The 17,889-nt window shown below is 42.0% G+C and overlaps 1 protein-coding gene across 1 annotated transcript in view; it reads left to right on the top strand.

The window, feature by feature from the left end:
* Positions 1–672: 672 nt before the first annotated feature.
* Positions 673–17,889, top strand: part of GYG1 (glycogenin 1) — a 32,656-nt gene continuing 15,439 nt past the window's right edge. Inside the window, exons 1-5 of the mRNA XM_037154299.2 lie at positions 673–757; positions 2,983–3,118; positions 4,844–5,018; positions 5,670–5,832; positions 15,177–15,303. Of these exons, the coding sequence (XP_037010194.1) occupies positions 751–757; positions 2,983–3,118; positions 4,844–5,018; positions 5,670–5,832; positions 15,177–15,303 (608 nt within the window). The 5' untranslated portion in view covers positions 673–750. The remainder of the gene's footprint in view (positions 758–2,982; positions 3,119–4,843; positions 5,019–5,669; positions 5,833–15,176; positions 15,304–17,889) is intronic.

Below are 17,889 nucleotides of genomic sequence, written 5' to 3'. Positions count from 1 at the left end.
GGGCCTCAGTTTTTTCATTTGTAAAAATATGGATATAATACCAATCTCTATACTTGAAGTTTTTATGAAGGTTGCATGAAACATTTAAATATCTAATTGATGCAGAGGGTCTCAAGAATCTAAATAAAGTGTTCCAAATTCATTCTATTTTTCTGTCAAATCCACAAAACCATTGTAAGAATAGTAAGGAATGCTTCCAGGGGCTAATTTGGAATTCTACGTGAAAAAAAAATGGAATTAAACTCTATGTTCCGTTCAAGCAGTTCAGTTGAATTATCATAACGAGAGTGATCTGGGATTTTTGTTTATTCGTTTGTCTGTTTCCGAAGGTTCCCTAGCCCTTGGTATCTTTGGGAGTTTGTCCTGCAGAAGCCACCCACCGTCCCAAAGTTCACATCCAGATTCCCAGCTCCCGGGGGAACTGAGGGCGCGCGGTGCCAAACAAGTGTGCCACAGGAGCAAGACCCAAGGTGCGGAGACCCGGACCTGGAACCCAGCCAAAGGGGCACCCCGGGGCCCGGAAGGAGTCCGGGTCCCACTGCCGCAGGGCCACCGCCCCCCGCGGTGGGTGTGTGGGGCTGCAGTCAGCGGGCGCGGGGAGCGTGCGCGGCCACGTGACGGACGCTATAAGAGCGCTCGGGCCAGACGCTCGGCTCCCGCCGTGCCCACTAGCCGGCCGCGCTCCCTCCCGGCGCCCGGCTTCTCCCAGCCAACACCCTGCGGCTGCGGCGGCCACCGCCCGGCAGCACCATGGCAGGTACGCGCCGCCCTCCGCCCTGCGGGCCCGGCTCTGCGCCCCGCACGACTCCTCGCAGCCCCACCGCCACCGACTCCTCCGCCTCGGGGAGTTCCGTCCCGAGGACCGACCGCCACAAAGTTGTAGGCTGATCGCAGCCGGGCGTGGCGTTCCTGCGTCAGCCGCCCCTCCGCCGCCCCGCAGCCCCGGGGGCGCAGTGGTGCGCAGCACACGGAGCCTGGGCCTCGGCCTCCGCCGGGGCCCAGTTCCCTTTTCCGTCTCCTTGCCCTTCCTCCTGCTCTCACCGCGGAGGCCGGGCGGGTGCAGTAGCTGCGCGGGGCCGAGTGGGGGTGGGGAGCTGGTGCCGGAGGCTCCCGTCCTGAGCTGGGGCTGCGCTGGCTTCGAGGAGCCCCCCGCCACCCGCGGGTGGAACTCCGAGGGGCGGTCCAGCTCCTCCGTTGCCGGCCCGGCGCTGCGGTCACGCCGAGACTATTTTTAGGCCTTTGGGGCCGGTTTCGGGGAGCCGGAGCCGGGCGGTGAGAGGGCGCCGGCCCACTTGTTGCCAGGTGTCCGGGCCGCTAGGCGGATCTGCCCAGGACGGAGGCTCCGAGGTAACTGGTCCTTCCCATGGTGTGGAGGCTGATAGTGGGTAATATTACTTAGAGCAATGGAGCTGCAGAAAGACTGCAGTGTGGCCTGTCTGTGGGGTGGTGGAAGTTCTATTCGAGTGTCTGCCGTCTTTCCTAGTCCTTGTCATGATTATTAGGTGGGTCTGGTGTGGCAGCCCGGGGTCCAAAGCATTTGTTCTGTCCTGTGCTTCGACTTGGAAATCATCTATACCCTTGCTTCCTGAAATCCTTGACTCCCCTATTAAACTTTTCTTTCTGATCCCCTGGAATCTGGACCCTTTCTGAGTGAAGCATCATGATTCATTATGCTGCACATCAGATACCTTTGGAGCAGACTGAAATGTTGTCTTTTCAGGTGTTCAAGGAACAAGTACAGAGGGTGATGGGCCAGTCTAGACACAGGTGTCCCCGTTGCGAGCTTTCCCGGAGGGGGACTGGCTGGGAAGCCGGTGGCGCTCAGGGGGCGGAGAACACCAGTCTTTCTACAACTTACTAGTGGGATTGCCTGGGAGAGAGGCGGCCACTACGTGTGAAGATGGCCCTCGGTCGGGGGTGGGGGGCGGGTTGCGGGCACAGCTGACCACCTGCACTTCCCTCTCACTTCTCAACGTAATTTCCACGGCCACCTGCCTCCACGTTGGAAAATGGGCAAAGGGAGAATTAGGAAACCTAAGACAGAGAATGACTTTGTGACAAAATGTCCCAACTCCCTGTGTGGGCAACAGTGCCCTTGAGTGACCCCCGCCAGAGCTCGATCCCAGGTGTCCTGTACACTTGAATGCCCACCGAACTGCTAATGTTAAAATCCCCTCAGAAGCAGAATATGTCCCGAATCCTCCCAGGGAAGACCCGGGGAAATCCCAGCGGCTGGGCTGCTTGTCTTGGTGGATGGGGTTTGTTTAGTAGGAAGAATAATTCTTTTGTCTTTGATCCTGGCTGTTACAAGATTATAGGAAACAATTTCGTGCGTGCGTGTCTGTGTAAGAGAGAAAGAATGAGAGGAATATGTTGAGAGGAGGGGCCGAGGTCCAGTGTAGAGAGTATGTCCTTGTTTCTCCAAGGAAAATAAGGCACGTGTGTTAGACCTTGTGAAGTGATTCCTAAGTCCGTTTAACAGCAATTGGCCACTCTTTATATAGAAACATTTAGTAGAAAAGTACTCTCTGAGGAGGTTACATTTGAGCAGAGACACTGAAAGTGACCCTTGAGGGGCGGTGAGGTGGCCTTTGCTCCAAGTTGAGGAAACAGTATAAAAAGCCCAAGGCCTGGCCAACATATAAGCACCCAAATGAAGAATATGGCCTCTGCTTTCAGACACTCTCGATTGGGGTTATTTGTTGGGTTTGCGCTTGGTTGAAAAGTATTGTCCGTGGTACTTTGTAGGAGAAACAGAAATTGCACTTCTCCATCTCTTCACTACTACCTTTTAACTGCCTCAGGTTCACCCTCTGAGTGTTAAACTAGTCTAAGAATTTAGCTTGTCTGGATTTTAAATTAGAACACATTAGGAGAGGAACTGATTTTTGAAAAATTATTGGTTGCAAAGTGATCTAGAGTAGCTTTTTCGAGGGTGGACATTGTAATGAGAGTGTGCTTTTTTTTTTCCTTTGTATTAAGATCAGGCCTTTGTGACACTGACCACAAATGATTCCTACGCGAAAGGAGCCCTGGTCCTAGGCTCATCTCTGAAACAGCACAAGACCACCAGGAGGCTGGTGGTGCTCACTACCCCACAGGTCTCAGACTCCATGAGGTAAGGACTTCGCTGCCGGTCTGTGGTGGTGCTCTGACATCCCTCTCCCATTTCTGGCATCAGTGGGCACTGAGGCCCTACCTTTTTCAGGGCTTGAGCATCTGGGAGAAAGATGAGAGTTCCTGGGTAAAGAATTTCAGAGCCTGAAACCTCTGTCTAGCTTTTGGGAGCTGTTCTACCCGAACTCCCTTCCAGAGCTTGATCCATGATGTGGTAGTCTACCCCATGCTCTCACTGATTCTAAAGAGGAGAAGGACGCGCCCTTAACAAGGTTTCCTTCTAGACGTTCCCTTTATGTAGTCACACGTTACATGCACTCCTTTCCCAAAATGCAGCAAGGGCTACTTGGTTTCCTGCCTCAAACCAGGGAAACCTCAGGTGACTTTGAAAGAAAATAGCAGTTTTCTCCACTTGTAGTTGACATTTGTAACCTAAATATCGTTATTTACAAATGAATAGGTCAGTATATTTGCCAACGGACTTTCTGAATTGGGGGTTGTGCTCTGAGGGGTACAAGCTGCTTGTTGATTGGGTTAGATCACTTTGATTTGTTGGAATTAAATTTTGAAGTATCTGAATGAAGTACATAGTTCATAATACTAACAATATTCAAAATATCTAGGCACACTAGTAGTCTGTATTGTGTTTATTTTTGCAGTCTTCTGTCCCTCTTAGAAATTAAAAATGTCTTTTTGTGACTTTTTTGAAAATATGTATGCACATGCCAAGGACCTCTGAAAAAGAGAATATCTACCTTTGTCGACCTATGTGCATACATGTACACAAACAACCTTGTTTCTAAAGGGTAATTTTAGAAATGCCAAAAACTTTACCTCGTAATGTGTATGTCGTAATTTGTAGTCTGTTTGGTGAGGATGTATGTGAGAAGACAGATGTGCTCTGGATACAGATAACACTAGTTTTGTTCTGCGTATTTGACAGTATAAACTTTCAATGATGATCTGTCCTTATATGTTATAACTTGTGCTGAGTTTAGTGTCTTACTTAAGTATACCCCCCCTTAACCTACCTCAAGGTTGCTTTCTAAAATAAATCTTTAGTTAATTTGGGGCATAGAGAAGAGTTGTGCTTCAGAAACTGAAGTGAGTCTCGTTATGCCAGGGGTGCTAAACGCATAGTAAATGCTGGCTATATTCTATTCTAAAAAGATGACAACTAAATAACAGTCCTTCCACTTCTTTTGGAACACACATATTCAAGCAGTTCTCTGTCGACTTCTTCAGCAAAAAATGATTAGTTAGAGGCTTCATTGCAGACATTATGTGTAATTTACTGAGCATGATTTGTAGAAATATGTGGTAGTCAGAAAGAATCAGTTCTAATAAGATACCATAGTTAAGTACATAGGCTGTTGCAAAGACGTACTCTTACCACATGTGAGTCACACTTTTACAGGCTATTTCCACAATTTGCCTGGTAATCCGTAGTACAGTAAAGAATAGAAAACTTCTGTAGTAAAGTCTTAAGACAAGTGCTTCATGCTCACCATAAGCAGTTCTTATTATTTTAGTGAAGTTAACTGTACATGCAAATTAACATAAATTGTCCTGAGGTAAATTAGGATGTATTTAAAAGATTGTACTATGCCAAAGTAACAGATTGCTCTACTAATGCATGGATAGGCTAATAAGAATGCAATCTTATGTTAGATGCCACTTGTTCTAGAAAGATGCTAAGCTCTGTTTTTGAATTTTCTTTTGCTAGAAAAGTTTTAGAGACAGTCTTTGATGAAGTCATCATGGTAGACGTTTTGGACAGTGGTGATTCCGCTCATCTAACCTTAATGAAGAGGCCTGAGTTGGGAGTTACGTTAACTAAACTCCACTGCTGGTCACTTACACAGTATTCAAAATGTGTGTTCATGGATGCAGATACCCTGGTGAGTGTGGCACTGATGGCTAAAAAGATGTGTGTGTATACATACATACACACATGTATATAAAAAAAACAAACTAAGCAAGTAGAACAGAAATAGAATCACAGAAATGGAATCACATGGAGTGTTATCAGTAGGAAGGGGCAGGGTGGAGAATGGAGGAAAAGGTACAGGGAATAAGAAGCATAATTAGTAGGTACAAAATAGACAGGGGGAGGTTAAGAATAGTTTAGGAAATACAGAGGCCAAAGAACTTATATGTGTGACCCATGGACCCAAACTAGGGGCCAGGTGGGCGGGATGTGGGTGGGAGGGGGGAACAAGGCGCAGGGGAATAAGGGGGGGAAATGGAACAACTGTAATAGCACAATATCAATAAAACATTTTCAAAAATAAAATAAAAGTTGTATATAGTAATGGAGATGAATTAGGCATTTGGGGAATGCTGTCAAGACATTACAGTAAAGTCCAGATTTTAAAAAGGTGTCAGGTGATGAAGGAGAGCAGGCCCTGGCTGCTTTACAGCTGTCCTCTGAATCGTTCGGACCAACCGCAGATTGCATCTTCTGTGTTGGGTAACTTGGGGAGAGCTTAATAACGGTGTACTGCAGCAGAACATTTCCGTAATGCTTTCCCTCTCCCCTTTTGAATCAGGTCCTAGCAAATATTGATGATCTCTTTGAGAGAGAAGAATTGTCAGCAGCACCAGACCCAGGGTGGCCTGACTGCTTCAATTCCGGAGTCTTTGTTTATCAGCCTTCGGTGGCAACATACAATCAGCTGTTGCACATGGCTTCTGAGCAAGGTAGTTTTGATGGTATGTATCTATTATGTTTATATCTGTGAAGCTGTTAGTAACTTGTGGGGGCTGCTCTTCTTGGGGATATAGTTGCGATGGTTCCTTGTGCCTGGAATACAGCATTACATGGGATGTAGCAAGCATGTTACATTGTGCACTTTTGGAAATACTTTTGTGTTTTTGTGTGTGCGCACGCATCTTTTTTCCATAGGTAAATAAGTAACCTAACCTAGGACAGCCAGTTTACAGGCTTCTTCAATTGGCTTTCCTGCGTCTAAATGAGAGTATGGCAGATGAATTATGATTATTCAAGAATTCAAAAGATCATGACACAAATTAAAAAAACTTTAACAACTGTCTTTAAATCTGAGTAAACTTAGTTGTAAGACCTAACAGGAGCAAGCATTGTGTCCACGGAACTTGGAGGGGTAAACATAATAATTTGGCTCTGTTCTCTTGGAAAACATTAAGAAAGAAGGTAGAAAGTTTATGTGAATAGTCTTTGTCTCCTTATTCTCTGCAGGGCTTAAGGCTGAAGAGTAGATCCTTGGCAAAGTCAGCATCCGTTTTCCATAACGTATCAGTGTATCTGTAACAATATGTATATATAGAACAGTTCTGACTACTTGTGTTTAGGACCTCCCCTCCTTGAGAGAATTTTGATCAAATGAATTGATAAGTACGCTTTCATTTTAGGACAGTGTCTGAAATAATAAATAGTAAGCTTTTTTTTAACAGCAAAAGCATATACAACAAGACGAAGTAGCAGTTAAAATGCAAAAGTAGCTTTTTAAAAGTTAATGTTGATGAACCCTGTGAATAAAGGAAAGACCCAGTGTATCTAGAAAGAAGGACATGCTCTAAGAAGAAGCCCTCTCCACCGTGAGTCACCGCCAGGTACTTGACATGGTGGCAAAAGCCCAAGCCAGGAACGTGGGGCCGGGGTAGAGCACTGAACTCAGCAGCACACGAGGCTTCAGGGGCTTCCTTCTCTCCCCCTCCAAGGGCGGACGTGAGGTTTTCAGTGAACGGATCATTTGAAACTAACAGAAACAGGCTTCCTCAGTGGACATAAGACTCAGGCTGGACGCTGATAGGAGGATTCATTTCCATAAGCTTGGTATAAATTTAAAAATCAAAATCCGAAATTTAAACTTAATTAAAAGATTAAATCTGAAAGTTTGTTTGAAGTTAAAAGATTGGAAGTTAAAACATCTTAAGTTATACTTAACACTGAAATTGGGTTTTTGTCGTTGCTATACACCAAAATTGAATTTGTTTCAGTCATTTGAGGATTTGGAGTATGCACCTATTTGAACTGTTATTGAAAAGACCAAAGAAGTTTAAGTCTTAATCTTGTTTCACTATTTGGCTTCTTTATATTCTGTGCCAGTAATTCTCAACTTGGGGTGATTTGGCCCCCCAGAGAATGTTTGGCAACATCTAGAGACATTTTGTTCGTCATAACTGGGGGCAGATGCTAATGGAATCTAGTGAGTAGAGATTAAGGATGCTGCTGCATATTCCGTAACACGCTGGGCAGCCCACAGAGCGAAGAATTATCTGGCCGAAAATGTCAGTAATCCTAAGGTTGATAAACTGCTCTGCCAGGACATTACATGCTCCAAAACAGCAGAAATATCTGGACCATAATAAATGTCAGTGTCTGCCATTAATCAGTCTTAAGTAGGAAATAATGCTGAGTATTCAATGTAGTCAGGGCCAAATGTAACTTTTTCACTTCACTGACTTATTTTTTAGTTCCTATTTTCCTTTCATATAAGGAATGAAAGCAGTATTAGCATTTGAATTCAAAACATGCATTTCTTATTTCTACTGCTTATACTAAAACAGTTACTTTGCATAAAAGGAAAGTAAGAGTATTTTTAGCAGAAGTCCACTGTTTATCTTACCCTTGCTGTAAGAGTGTAGCTTTCTTCACCTCTCATTGAATTGGAAGGAAGTAGTGTAATCCTGCCAGAAATTAGTGTAAATTTTCAGTTTCAGTAAGCAAGTCACATTCTAAAGTAGACCCAGTGGCCTAAAATCCACATGATTGTAAGAGCATAAAGAGTTCAGTTTCTGATCTAGATGAGTGTTAGATTTCATTGTTGAGAGATAAACAGATGCCAAACAGTAATGTGTCATGATTACAGTTTTAGAATATAAAAATAGTAAAACTTACAGAGACCAACCTGGGTTATCTACCTCATTCTAAAATAAAGAGGTACTAGAGGAGTTGATGAATTTGTTAAGAAGCAGGGATGCGTAAAAGTTCAACAAGAAAGCACTTTCTGCTTTTGCAGCCAGAATCTCAGCCCACTGAGAGATTTTTCTCTGTGCCTGTTAGCATACTTCATTATTTAACAGCAGGGTTTCCAGAAGCCGGCCTTGCTGTAAGGTGTTCTATATACTAGTTCTTTGATAGTAAAAGGTTGAATTTTCTGTTAACAGAACCACTTAATTGACAGAATTGAAAATTTAACTCTGCAGTTGGGAACTTATAATTATTCTCAATATGTCTTTAAATTCAACAGAAGAATAAAATAGGAGCTCTTAAATGAAAGGTTGATTTCAATTGATGCCTTAAGCTTTACTCATCAAAGAACGTTTACTCCATATTGTGGGAGTCTGCTCTTCCCAGGAGGGGTTTACAGTAGTCCCCCATTATCAAGGGCTTTGCCTCTGTGGTTTCAGCTACCTGTGGTCAGCCGTGGTCTGAAAATAGTAAACATGGAAAATTCATTTATAAGTTGTAAATTGTACATGATTCGGAGTAGCATTATGAAATCTCATGCTGTCCTGCTCTGTCCTGAGTCATTCCTTTGTCCAGCATCTCCACATTTTATATACTACCCACCTCATAGTCACTTGGTAGTTATCTTGGTTATTAGATCGACTGTCTCAGCATCACTGTGCTTGTGTTTTAGTAACCTTACTTTACTTAAAAATGACCCCAAAGCACAAGAGTAATGATGCTAGCAATGCAGATATGCCAAAGAAAAGCCATGAAGTATGTGTATGTGTGTACATATGTATGTATGTATGTATGTATGTATGTATGTATGTATAGGGGGAAAAAACACAGTGTACTTAGGGTTTGGTACTCTTCATAGTTTCAGACACCCACTGGAGGTCTTGGAATGTATCCTCTGCAGATAAAGGAGACTACTGTACTATCTTACAGAATCTATATCCATGTGACACAAAGACATACTGGGCTCATGCTTAATATTAATAAAATATTTCTTTGTGAGCTACATCCTTTTTAATGGGTGTAGATGCCTCAGGTTTTTCATACAGTGCCCAGTTTTGTTTAGGTGTTATGCCATAGTTGAGACTAACATTTTCAGATATTTCCTTTCATTCTACCATGCATGTTCTAATATCCACAGGTAGCTGTCCACCCATCCCTCAGTTTTATTGAATGAGGGCTTAAGTCCCAGCATTTTTAGGCTAGTGTTAAAGAAAACTGGTTTGCAGGTGACTATATCTCAGTCTGAATATCTTGGAGTTCTGCTTAATTTCTTGCATACATTCAACAAAAACTGATGGGGCCTGGTATCCATTGACAAGCCACACAGGCTGCCGATGGTGGAGTATTTGCAGCTGCTTTCCCAGCTCCTCCAATAGGAAAGAATGTGGCTGTCATACTTCTAATCACTGGTCCTCAGTCACACCCCCCTCCCTGATACCATCACCTCTGGCCAAGAGAATAAGCCCAATATGGAAAATCATGCTAGGTACCTTTTCTTCTTTCTTCCAAGTTGTATAGAGTATTAGAATTTGAAGCTAGTGACTACATACCTGATTCGTGGCTGGCTGGCATCTAATTTCCCATAGTGAAGTGTTTAAGTTCCTATACTGTTGTTTGTATTTGCAAACTGTCTTGGCATTTACATCATAACTGAAGTTACGTGCTTCCTGAAAGTTGAACAACAGCTGTTGTGAAATAGATATAAACTGACATTTCATAAAATGTGACAGGATAATGTTAACTTCCGGACTTGATAGCAATGAAAGGAGGAGAGGTCGTGATATCATAGATACTAATCAGAAATTCTGTCTCTGCATACTCGGGTGCAGTGAAACTGATGCACTGGTGCTTAATTTGGAGAAACCAATGTGAATGCAAGTTGAGGTTTATTTTCTTCTCCCCTGTGACTCTAAAGCATTGGGTTGGCCAAAAAGTTCATTTAGTTTTTTCCGTGCAATGACTCCAGTAGTGCTTAGTTGAAACAATTTTGTTAGATTGGATTGTGACAGCTATCATTTGAGCATGCACTTAAAAAAAAACCTATCAAAATTGGTGAGTTTTTGTGCAGCCATTTTAAATATTGAAGGTGGAAGAAAATACACAGTATTTTGGGTATATTATGCTTTATTATTTCATGAAATGTAAAAATACAACTAAAGTGCAAAAGAAGATTTGTGCAGTGTATGGAGAAGGTGCAGTGGGGCTGGCTTATGCACTGAAAGATGTTTAGCGGCAACCCTGGCCTCAACCCACTAGAAGCCAATAGCAGGAGATGGCTGACATACTCAGAATATCCAAATCAATAAAGTTATTGGTGAAAATGAAAAATTTGTCTTAAACAGACTTTTTGGCCAACCCAGTATCTAAATTAAGGGTCCTCATACAGTTAAAGACAATAGTTTAGTATTTGAAAGTTACTGTTTGTTAAATTTCATCTGCATGTGTTAGTAGTTTCAAAAACCTAATAAAAGCAATTCATATTTACTAGTTTGATGTTTAAAAAAAAAGGTCTTGGAACTCATTTGAATTACCATAACCTAAATACCCTGAACTTTTTATTATAGTAATACAATTTTCATCTATGGTTGCATTTTCAAGAAGTATAGGAGACAATAAATTGGTGAGAGAATATTAGATAAGTTTTACCAGAATCCAAGCTCTGCTGTGAGGTCCTTACACCTGCGTGTTTCACAGTCTAATTCTAAGTGGTCACTGAGACTCTTAAACTGTCATATCTTTTTTCTGTGCTTGGAGATGTAGTAAACCAGGAGAGTATACTAAGTTTTTTAAATGATTTTTAACAAAAGGTTTGGTACTTAAGTTCTATTAAGTTGAAAGTGATCCCAGTGCCACTTTCCCTAATCTTTGTCGTTAGTTAGGCTTCAGGCTGGACCTGCCCAAAAAAGGAATGAAGTGAAGAGGTATTTCCAGATGGTACTTGTCCAAATCAAATAGGTCCACCTCACTTGCTTTCCTGACTTGATAGATTCCACCTTGAATAGTTGTCTGCGGTCAGCTTGTCCCAGCTGCCCTAACACTAAGCTGCCTGTGGCCCTTAGGGTAGTTCATCAGTTGATTTGAAAATTCTCTGGTCTCTTGAATTTATGTCATTTAATTGATAGTTTGGCTAGTAAGTATCTTGAATAAGTAAAGATGAAAAGCAAAAGTTATAACATAATGGCAAAATAAATGAGCACACATGAGTTTTTTTTGTAAGAGCTATTTTTATGTCGTTGGACCCATGAGTGTTTTTTGCCATCTCTCTCTCTCTCTTGCCTTCTTCACGATGTCTTCTAACCAGAGATTGTGAACCCAGTGAGAAATAGAGAAGGAGGAAGGAACTGAAGTGTTACATGTATACGGGCTCTTATGTTCATCATTTTACTTTTTGACTTATTTTTCAATAGGCCTATGGGGTAGTCATTCATTCACTCAGTCATTCATGTATCCCTTCAGCAGATACTTATTGAGGGCCTGCTATGCATCCAGTCCTGGGAACCTGCCCTCCTTAGAGTTTAGGACAGCAGACTGCCCCATGCCCCAGAGCTGGTGGTAGAACCAGAGACTTTCTCAACTCTATGGCTGGGTTGTATGTGTAGTTTTTTTCCTTTTCTCCCAATTATCCCATACTGCAATATTCACAAAAATATACCCTGTGATTTACACAGAATGGAGGAAAATTGCTCTTGCACTGGCCTTTTTAAAGATTAACCACTTAAAATTTACTTCTGAGAGAGCAGCCGACATATTCCACATTTTGCAAATGAAGAATCTGAGGCTTAAATCTTCTGTCTCTACAGCCACAATAAATTAAAATCCCTCTGAGCTACAGTATCTAGAAATACTTTGTCTTTTTACCTCAGTAGCACAGTTGATAGTCTTTCATTGTTTTATGGGTCTGGAAGTATTATTGGAAATATTACTCTTGCCTACATTTCTGTAGTTCATTTATTCAGTGTTTCAAAAATTATTTTAGCTTCTAATCTGAGCAATATGCTTATTTTTAAGGGCCAGGAATAGATTGGCAAAAAATGCAGACTTTAAAGCTTATAGTCTATGAGATCTTACAGACACAACTAATTAAGCAATTAATTATGTAATTATGATTCTGATAAGTTCAGAGTGCCAAATGAATCTAGACTAGGAAGATGTGCCTTAGACTGAGAAAGTGAAAAATAAGCCAAGAATAAATGTTTTCTTGAATTTATGTGATTAATAGCTTGATTATTAAGGGTTTTTTAAGGTGGAAAAAAAGCTAGAAGTAAAAAGGAAAGTAAATCCATTGTTCTTGGCTTAAATGGGTACAGACCAGTGAGATGCAATGATGCTGAGGGCGAGTGCCTGGGTTTTCTGGATTAACCTTGGGTTAATCTGATAATGCTTAGTAAACCTCATAGAAATAGCCCCAAGAATGGGGCCATTTATAGACTGTAACTTAGTCATCCTTGGCATGCTTGCTATAGGCAGGGATGACGCTCCCCGCCAAGTGTGTTGTGGGAAGTCAGTGTTAAGGAATGAGTCCCATTTTCTTCTTAGCACTTGGGTGTGTCTCTGTTATAGTAGTAAGCATATGTACATTATTTTGCTTCATAGCTGCCCCTCTACCTCCTTATTAGATTCAGAACTGTCTGAGAGCTGAAATGTATCTTATTCATCATCTTATCTATAATGTCTGTACCTAATTTATATAAGTCAGACATCTTCTATTGAAATGACATTTCTGAGAGTTACATTCCCTGACATAAAGTAAAAAAGGAGTCACTCTAAAAGACTCTAGATGATTGCTTTTCCAATTTTAATATGCCAGCAAACCACCTGGAGATTTAAATGTGGATCCTGCTTCCCTAGGTCTAGGTAGGTGGAGCTTAATATTTTGAATTTCTCCTAAGCTCTCATGGTGCTGCAACCTGCATCGAACTTTGAGTAGCATGATTCTCAGAGAAGCATTCCTATGGCTGAAACATGGGTGCATGTTTAAGCCAGAATTGGCCCGCCCTCCCTGCTGTCCACAGTAGGCAAGCCAGCCGACAACAATCTGTGGAAGAGCACACAAACTACTCAAGTACTGAACGGGTGCACAAATTTAAAAGGCAGTGCTTCAGGTCGTTTCTGTCTTATAAAATAATAGGCCCAGTTTTTGACAAATGCTGTAATACGTCAATGGATACCAGGTTCATGCCTGGGTCAAAAGACTTGGAAAATACCAAGTGGTTTCAGGTATTACTAGCACTTGAGCAACCTGGGGGGAAGGATGATACAGACTCTCATACTTGCTTTTGTTTGCAAAATGAGTGCCACGTGTCCCTTATTGCATGTCCTTGTTCTCTCTCTCACCTGCGTCACCACATCCTGGCCCTCTGGATCACAGCTGCTTCATTCCTGCTAATTACATTTGTCAGTTCTGAGATGATCAAAATTAGAAATGTCCTAACCTGTCAGAATAGATAAAGTTGCCTCTGGAAGTTTGACTAGTGTACTGGATGGAAGTCGTGGGTATTTTGTAGTGAAGGTTCAGCAGTCTAAGACGTCAGATATGCACTCCGCTTTGAACTGTGCTCCAATTTGGGGACTTCTAAAGAGAGGATATTGAAAATACCACCCAGGTTGTTCTGATGGAACTGAAACATTTGCCTGGCTCCGAGATGTAAAATTGTGCATTTGGAAAAAGATGGTTAGAGTGCTAAATTTAAACATTACTTAGGAAGTCACAGACTTCTAGGTGGTGTTTACTTCTATTTTTAACTTACAATTTTTGGCTAAAAGGTGACCCTTGGTCACTTCGTGAGGTCAGTGGCCTTGGGAGTTTCATTATTTGTAGGATACCTTCTGGAAGTGTAAGGTCTGTTTTAAGTGCTTAAGGGGCACCATTGATTCACAAGTCTCCTGCCTGGCCTTTTCTCCTTCTTCCTTGGATCCTGTTTCACTAGTGCTCTCAGCCCTGATGTGACACACGGCTGTTTGTGGGCTCCCTGAGGGTAATTAGAACTGGACATTGGTGGCCAGAGGCCACCAGCCACGAGCTCTGACTGCTGTTTCCCAGGCTTACCTCATGGGTTTGGGAATTTCTGTTTTACAACTGCTGTTCTGACCTCCATGGAATTAGAGGGCTTTCTTCACTGTGCTACATGTAGAAAATAGTTTAAGTGAAATTGCTTATTTTAACAAAGGTCTTATAATGTGGCATAAGAAAACAAGAGGTAGAAAAAATAATACCTAATTTTACAAAGTTTACAAACAGCAAAACTGCATATGTTGTCAGGTTACATTAAAGGAAATCAAGATAATTGCAAACAAAATTCATAATTAGTGGTTATTTCTGGGGTAGGGGACAGTGAAATTGGATTGGAGAGCCCCACACAGAGAACTTAAATAACATTGGTAATGTTTTGGTTCTTAAATTGGATGTCGTGTGTATAGAATTTTCTTTTTAATAAGCTTTGCTTTATAACCTACATATATTCATTTTTGATAATATCATAATTTATAACAAAATTAACAAGCACAGAATGTTTAGAAAGAAAGGCTCTTAATTCTTGCCCCTAACTGTATTATTATTTTAAAATTATAAAAATGTAACAATATTAAGGAAAAGTCAGGTGGAGGAAACATCTGTAATAGCATCCTCCTACATGATTATTCTTATTTTTCTTCCAACATGGATGTTTATTTTCTCAGTTATAATCACTATGTATGTCGAAGGATATCTTTATATTTCATGGTAGACGACAGTCTTTAGAGCCATTGGTTTTAATGGCCAAATAATATTGACATGAGTGGTTAATATCACAATGTGCTAACCATTTGTCTGGTGCAATATTTAAGGTCTTTCCATTTTTGTGCTGTCACAGAACATCTTCAAAGTTCTCACATTCATTTCACAAGTCGTTTCCCTGTGTGTAAGGCATTCTGCTACAATTTACAGGGCTAAGCAAAAGGAGACATAATCTCTGTCCTTGTAGAATTTAAAATCTGATGAGCAACAGTTCTTGTTTGTGTTTCGTATTTTAACCACATAATCCTTGGTATAAGGTCTAGGTATATATTCCTATAAAAGTACTGGAAGTCTATGACTTTAATTCGTTGTTTTGTTTTGTTTTGTTTTCAGGTGGGGACCAGGGTTTACTGAACATGTTTTTTAGCAGCTGGGCAACAACAGATATCAGAAAACACCTGCCATTTATTTATAACCTAAGCAGCATTTCTATATACTCCTACCTCCCAGCATTTAAAGCGTAAGTAATGGTTTACCTGTTGTTGGGGATGGTGAGGGCAGGGGCGGGGGTTAAGTTGGGGGTTCATTGTTATTCTGAGGGTAGTAACAGTTAGGAAAATTGAGGGAAGTCTGTCTTGCGAGAAACATGGCTGTGATTGGGAGAGGCCTTGGTGCAGTCCATCAATTTATGCTTAGAGTAACCTTGAGGGCACTTGGCTGCCTTATGGTAAAAGGGTCCCATCAGTTCCGGGGGTGCCTGGACCTCTGACAGAACCTCTCTACATCATGGTCATGAACATAGACTAGGTACAGACCCAACATCTGCCTCAGGCTCGAGACTGACTTTCAGTTTCCTGACCTGTAAATGAGGATGTTAAGAACACCCTCCATGTGGTGGTGGTAGTTAAGCAAGATGCTAACAGCAGTGTGGTGGTGTGGTCACGAGCGGGGGCTGTGGAGCTGGACTCCCTCCATTCATATCCTGAACTAGCCACTTCCTGGATGGTTACTAGTTACTGAACTTGTAGTTCAGTAGAAGTTGGGACTTCTCTACCTCAGTATCTCAAAAAATTATCGTGAACATTAAAAGAGGTAGTCATGTGAAGTGGTTACCTGGCCTACCCTTAGCACTCAGTAAACATTAAGTTACTGGTCCTTTCTGTTTGAAAGGTGGAATAAATAGCATAAGAGTAATCTCTGAAGCCAGAAAGGTGAGGCACACGGCCTCACTCTGCTTTTCACCTGCCGTATGGCTTAGGCTCTGTGCCTCAGTTTCCCACTTGCAAAACGAGGAGGCAAAGGATAGCTACCTCAAGGGGTTGTCATGAGTATGGAGTTTATACAATACAATAAAGTGCTCAGTGGATGGCGGTTGTTTTGGCAACATGCTTGTTTTGCACAGCCTCTGGTGCTGTTCTAATTCATCAACAAATACGGCCAAGTTGCTTGCTATGCTGTCTCACTGTGAGTGCCCGGGCCCTTTCCTTCATCCTCTGGCTCATTTGTGTTGAACCAAGATGATGATTCAGGTTTCCTGAGCAGAGGCCAAGCTGTCAGGTTGATCCTGAGACACAGCCGTGAGCAGCAAAGCTCTTCATTGAGCCGGGCTTGGCTTTCCAGTGTCTGTCCCACGTGGGCATTCCTGAGTGAGCAGAAAACAAAGCCCCTTTCATTCCTCATATTTCATTATCCAAAGTCCTCTCTGTAAGTCTTACAACACAGTAATGAGCATGTCTGGATTTTTGTGGCAGAAATGTTTTCTCTTTTTTTCTGGGCCGTGTCTGTTACATCCCCCAGATAAGGATTATAAGTATCTTGTGTTCTTTCCTCTCTAACTACTTTGGCATATGTCTACAACATATTATAGCCTCTTGATTCTCTTTCCTTTCTAGCACAAAACAGGGAAGCTCTCAAATATACCACTTGTGGCTTCAGCAAAGCAAACAGAACAGGAGCCACTGTCAAGGGATAGAATAGAAGCTACATTATTTCCTCCTAGTCCTTGGCCTTATAAAATATAAACCTGTGTTGCTTGGAGATGTGGGTCTGATTCTTTTTAATCCTTACTGCCTCAAAACCATGCAAGTTTGAACTATAAACCATGATAGCTGACCCTATAGAACTGAATTTCTGTATAATAGGGCATTTGCCTAATTTGACTAGATTTAGCTGAGCAAGCAAAAAGATGAGAGTACAAAGGAGAAAGAATCATTAATAGTCTGAGCAGTTCCACTCAGTTCTACACAGTGAGTACATGTCCTGGGGTGAATATGTTGGGGACACATGAATCTGACATCCTCCCAGTTGGTCTCGCTTCTCAAACAGGGCCATCCTAGCAGTTCACCACTTGTGTTTTTCATGTCGTGTGGCCTCCAGGGCCTAGCAGCTATATCCCCTGTGGTTCATTTGGAGTCCATCTGATTTTCACCTTACTACTAAAATTGAGCACACTGTACCTTCCAGTGACAGCCTGGTTCGCACAGATACTGCTTGCGTTTATTTTCTTTTGACAAAGACAAACAAGAAGCAGGTGGAGCAGAGTAAAGTTTTTAGGGAGAAGATATACTGGTTTGCTAGAACCTTGGCCTCTCTTTCAGGAACCCAGTTTTTTAAAATATCTTGATGAATTTCTCAGAAAAACAGTTTGAGATTTAAATTACCAAAATGATCGGGATGGTTCCGTCTTCCTGGCTCAAAAAATGAGTGCTAATTTTGGACATCTCCTTAGCTTATTGGCATAGTCGTAGGGTATATGACGCACTGGAGAAATTGGGAGCAACTCCATCCATTAGCCAGAAGTCAGTTGGCCCGTAGCCTGACCGGAGTTAATGCTGCGTCTGTGCAGCTCACCCTTTGGGGTGTCAGCTCTGCGTTTCTGTGATAAGACTGCTCAGAGTGATGTCTCTGTCACCCCATTGTTGCCTCTGTAGGAATGTTGAAACCACATGAGAGAATTCATTTCCCTTCCGTTTGCCAGAAAATGCTTTTGGTAGGTTTTTGTTATTATTTGTGTGTGTGCTTGGAGAGATCATCTCTAGAAACATTTTTTTCTTACAATTAAGAAGAGCTAAAAAGTCAGATAGATACATTTATTTTTTTGGTTCAA

The sequence above is a fragment of the Artibeus jamaicensis genome, unplaced genomic scaffold (assembly GCF_021234435.1).
Source record: "Artibeus jamaicensis isolate MK-2021 breed Jamaican fruit bat unplaced genomic scaffold, CSHL_Jam_final contig_466, whole genome shotgun sequence".
NCBI classification, from domain to species: Eukaryota; Metazoa; Chordata; class Mammalia; order Chiroptera; family Phyllostomidae; genus Artibeus; species Artibeus jamaicensis.
This window is presented reverse-complemented; position numbering and strand designations above follow the sequence as displayed.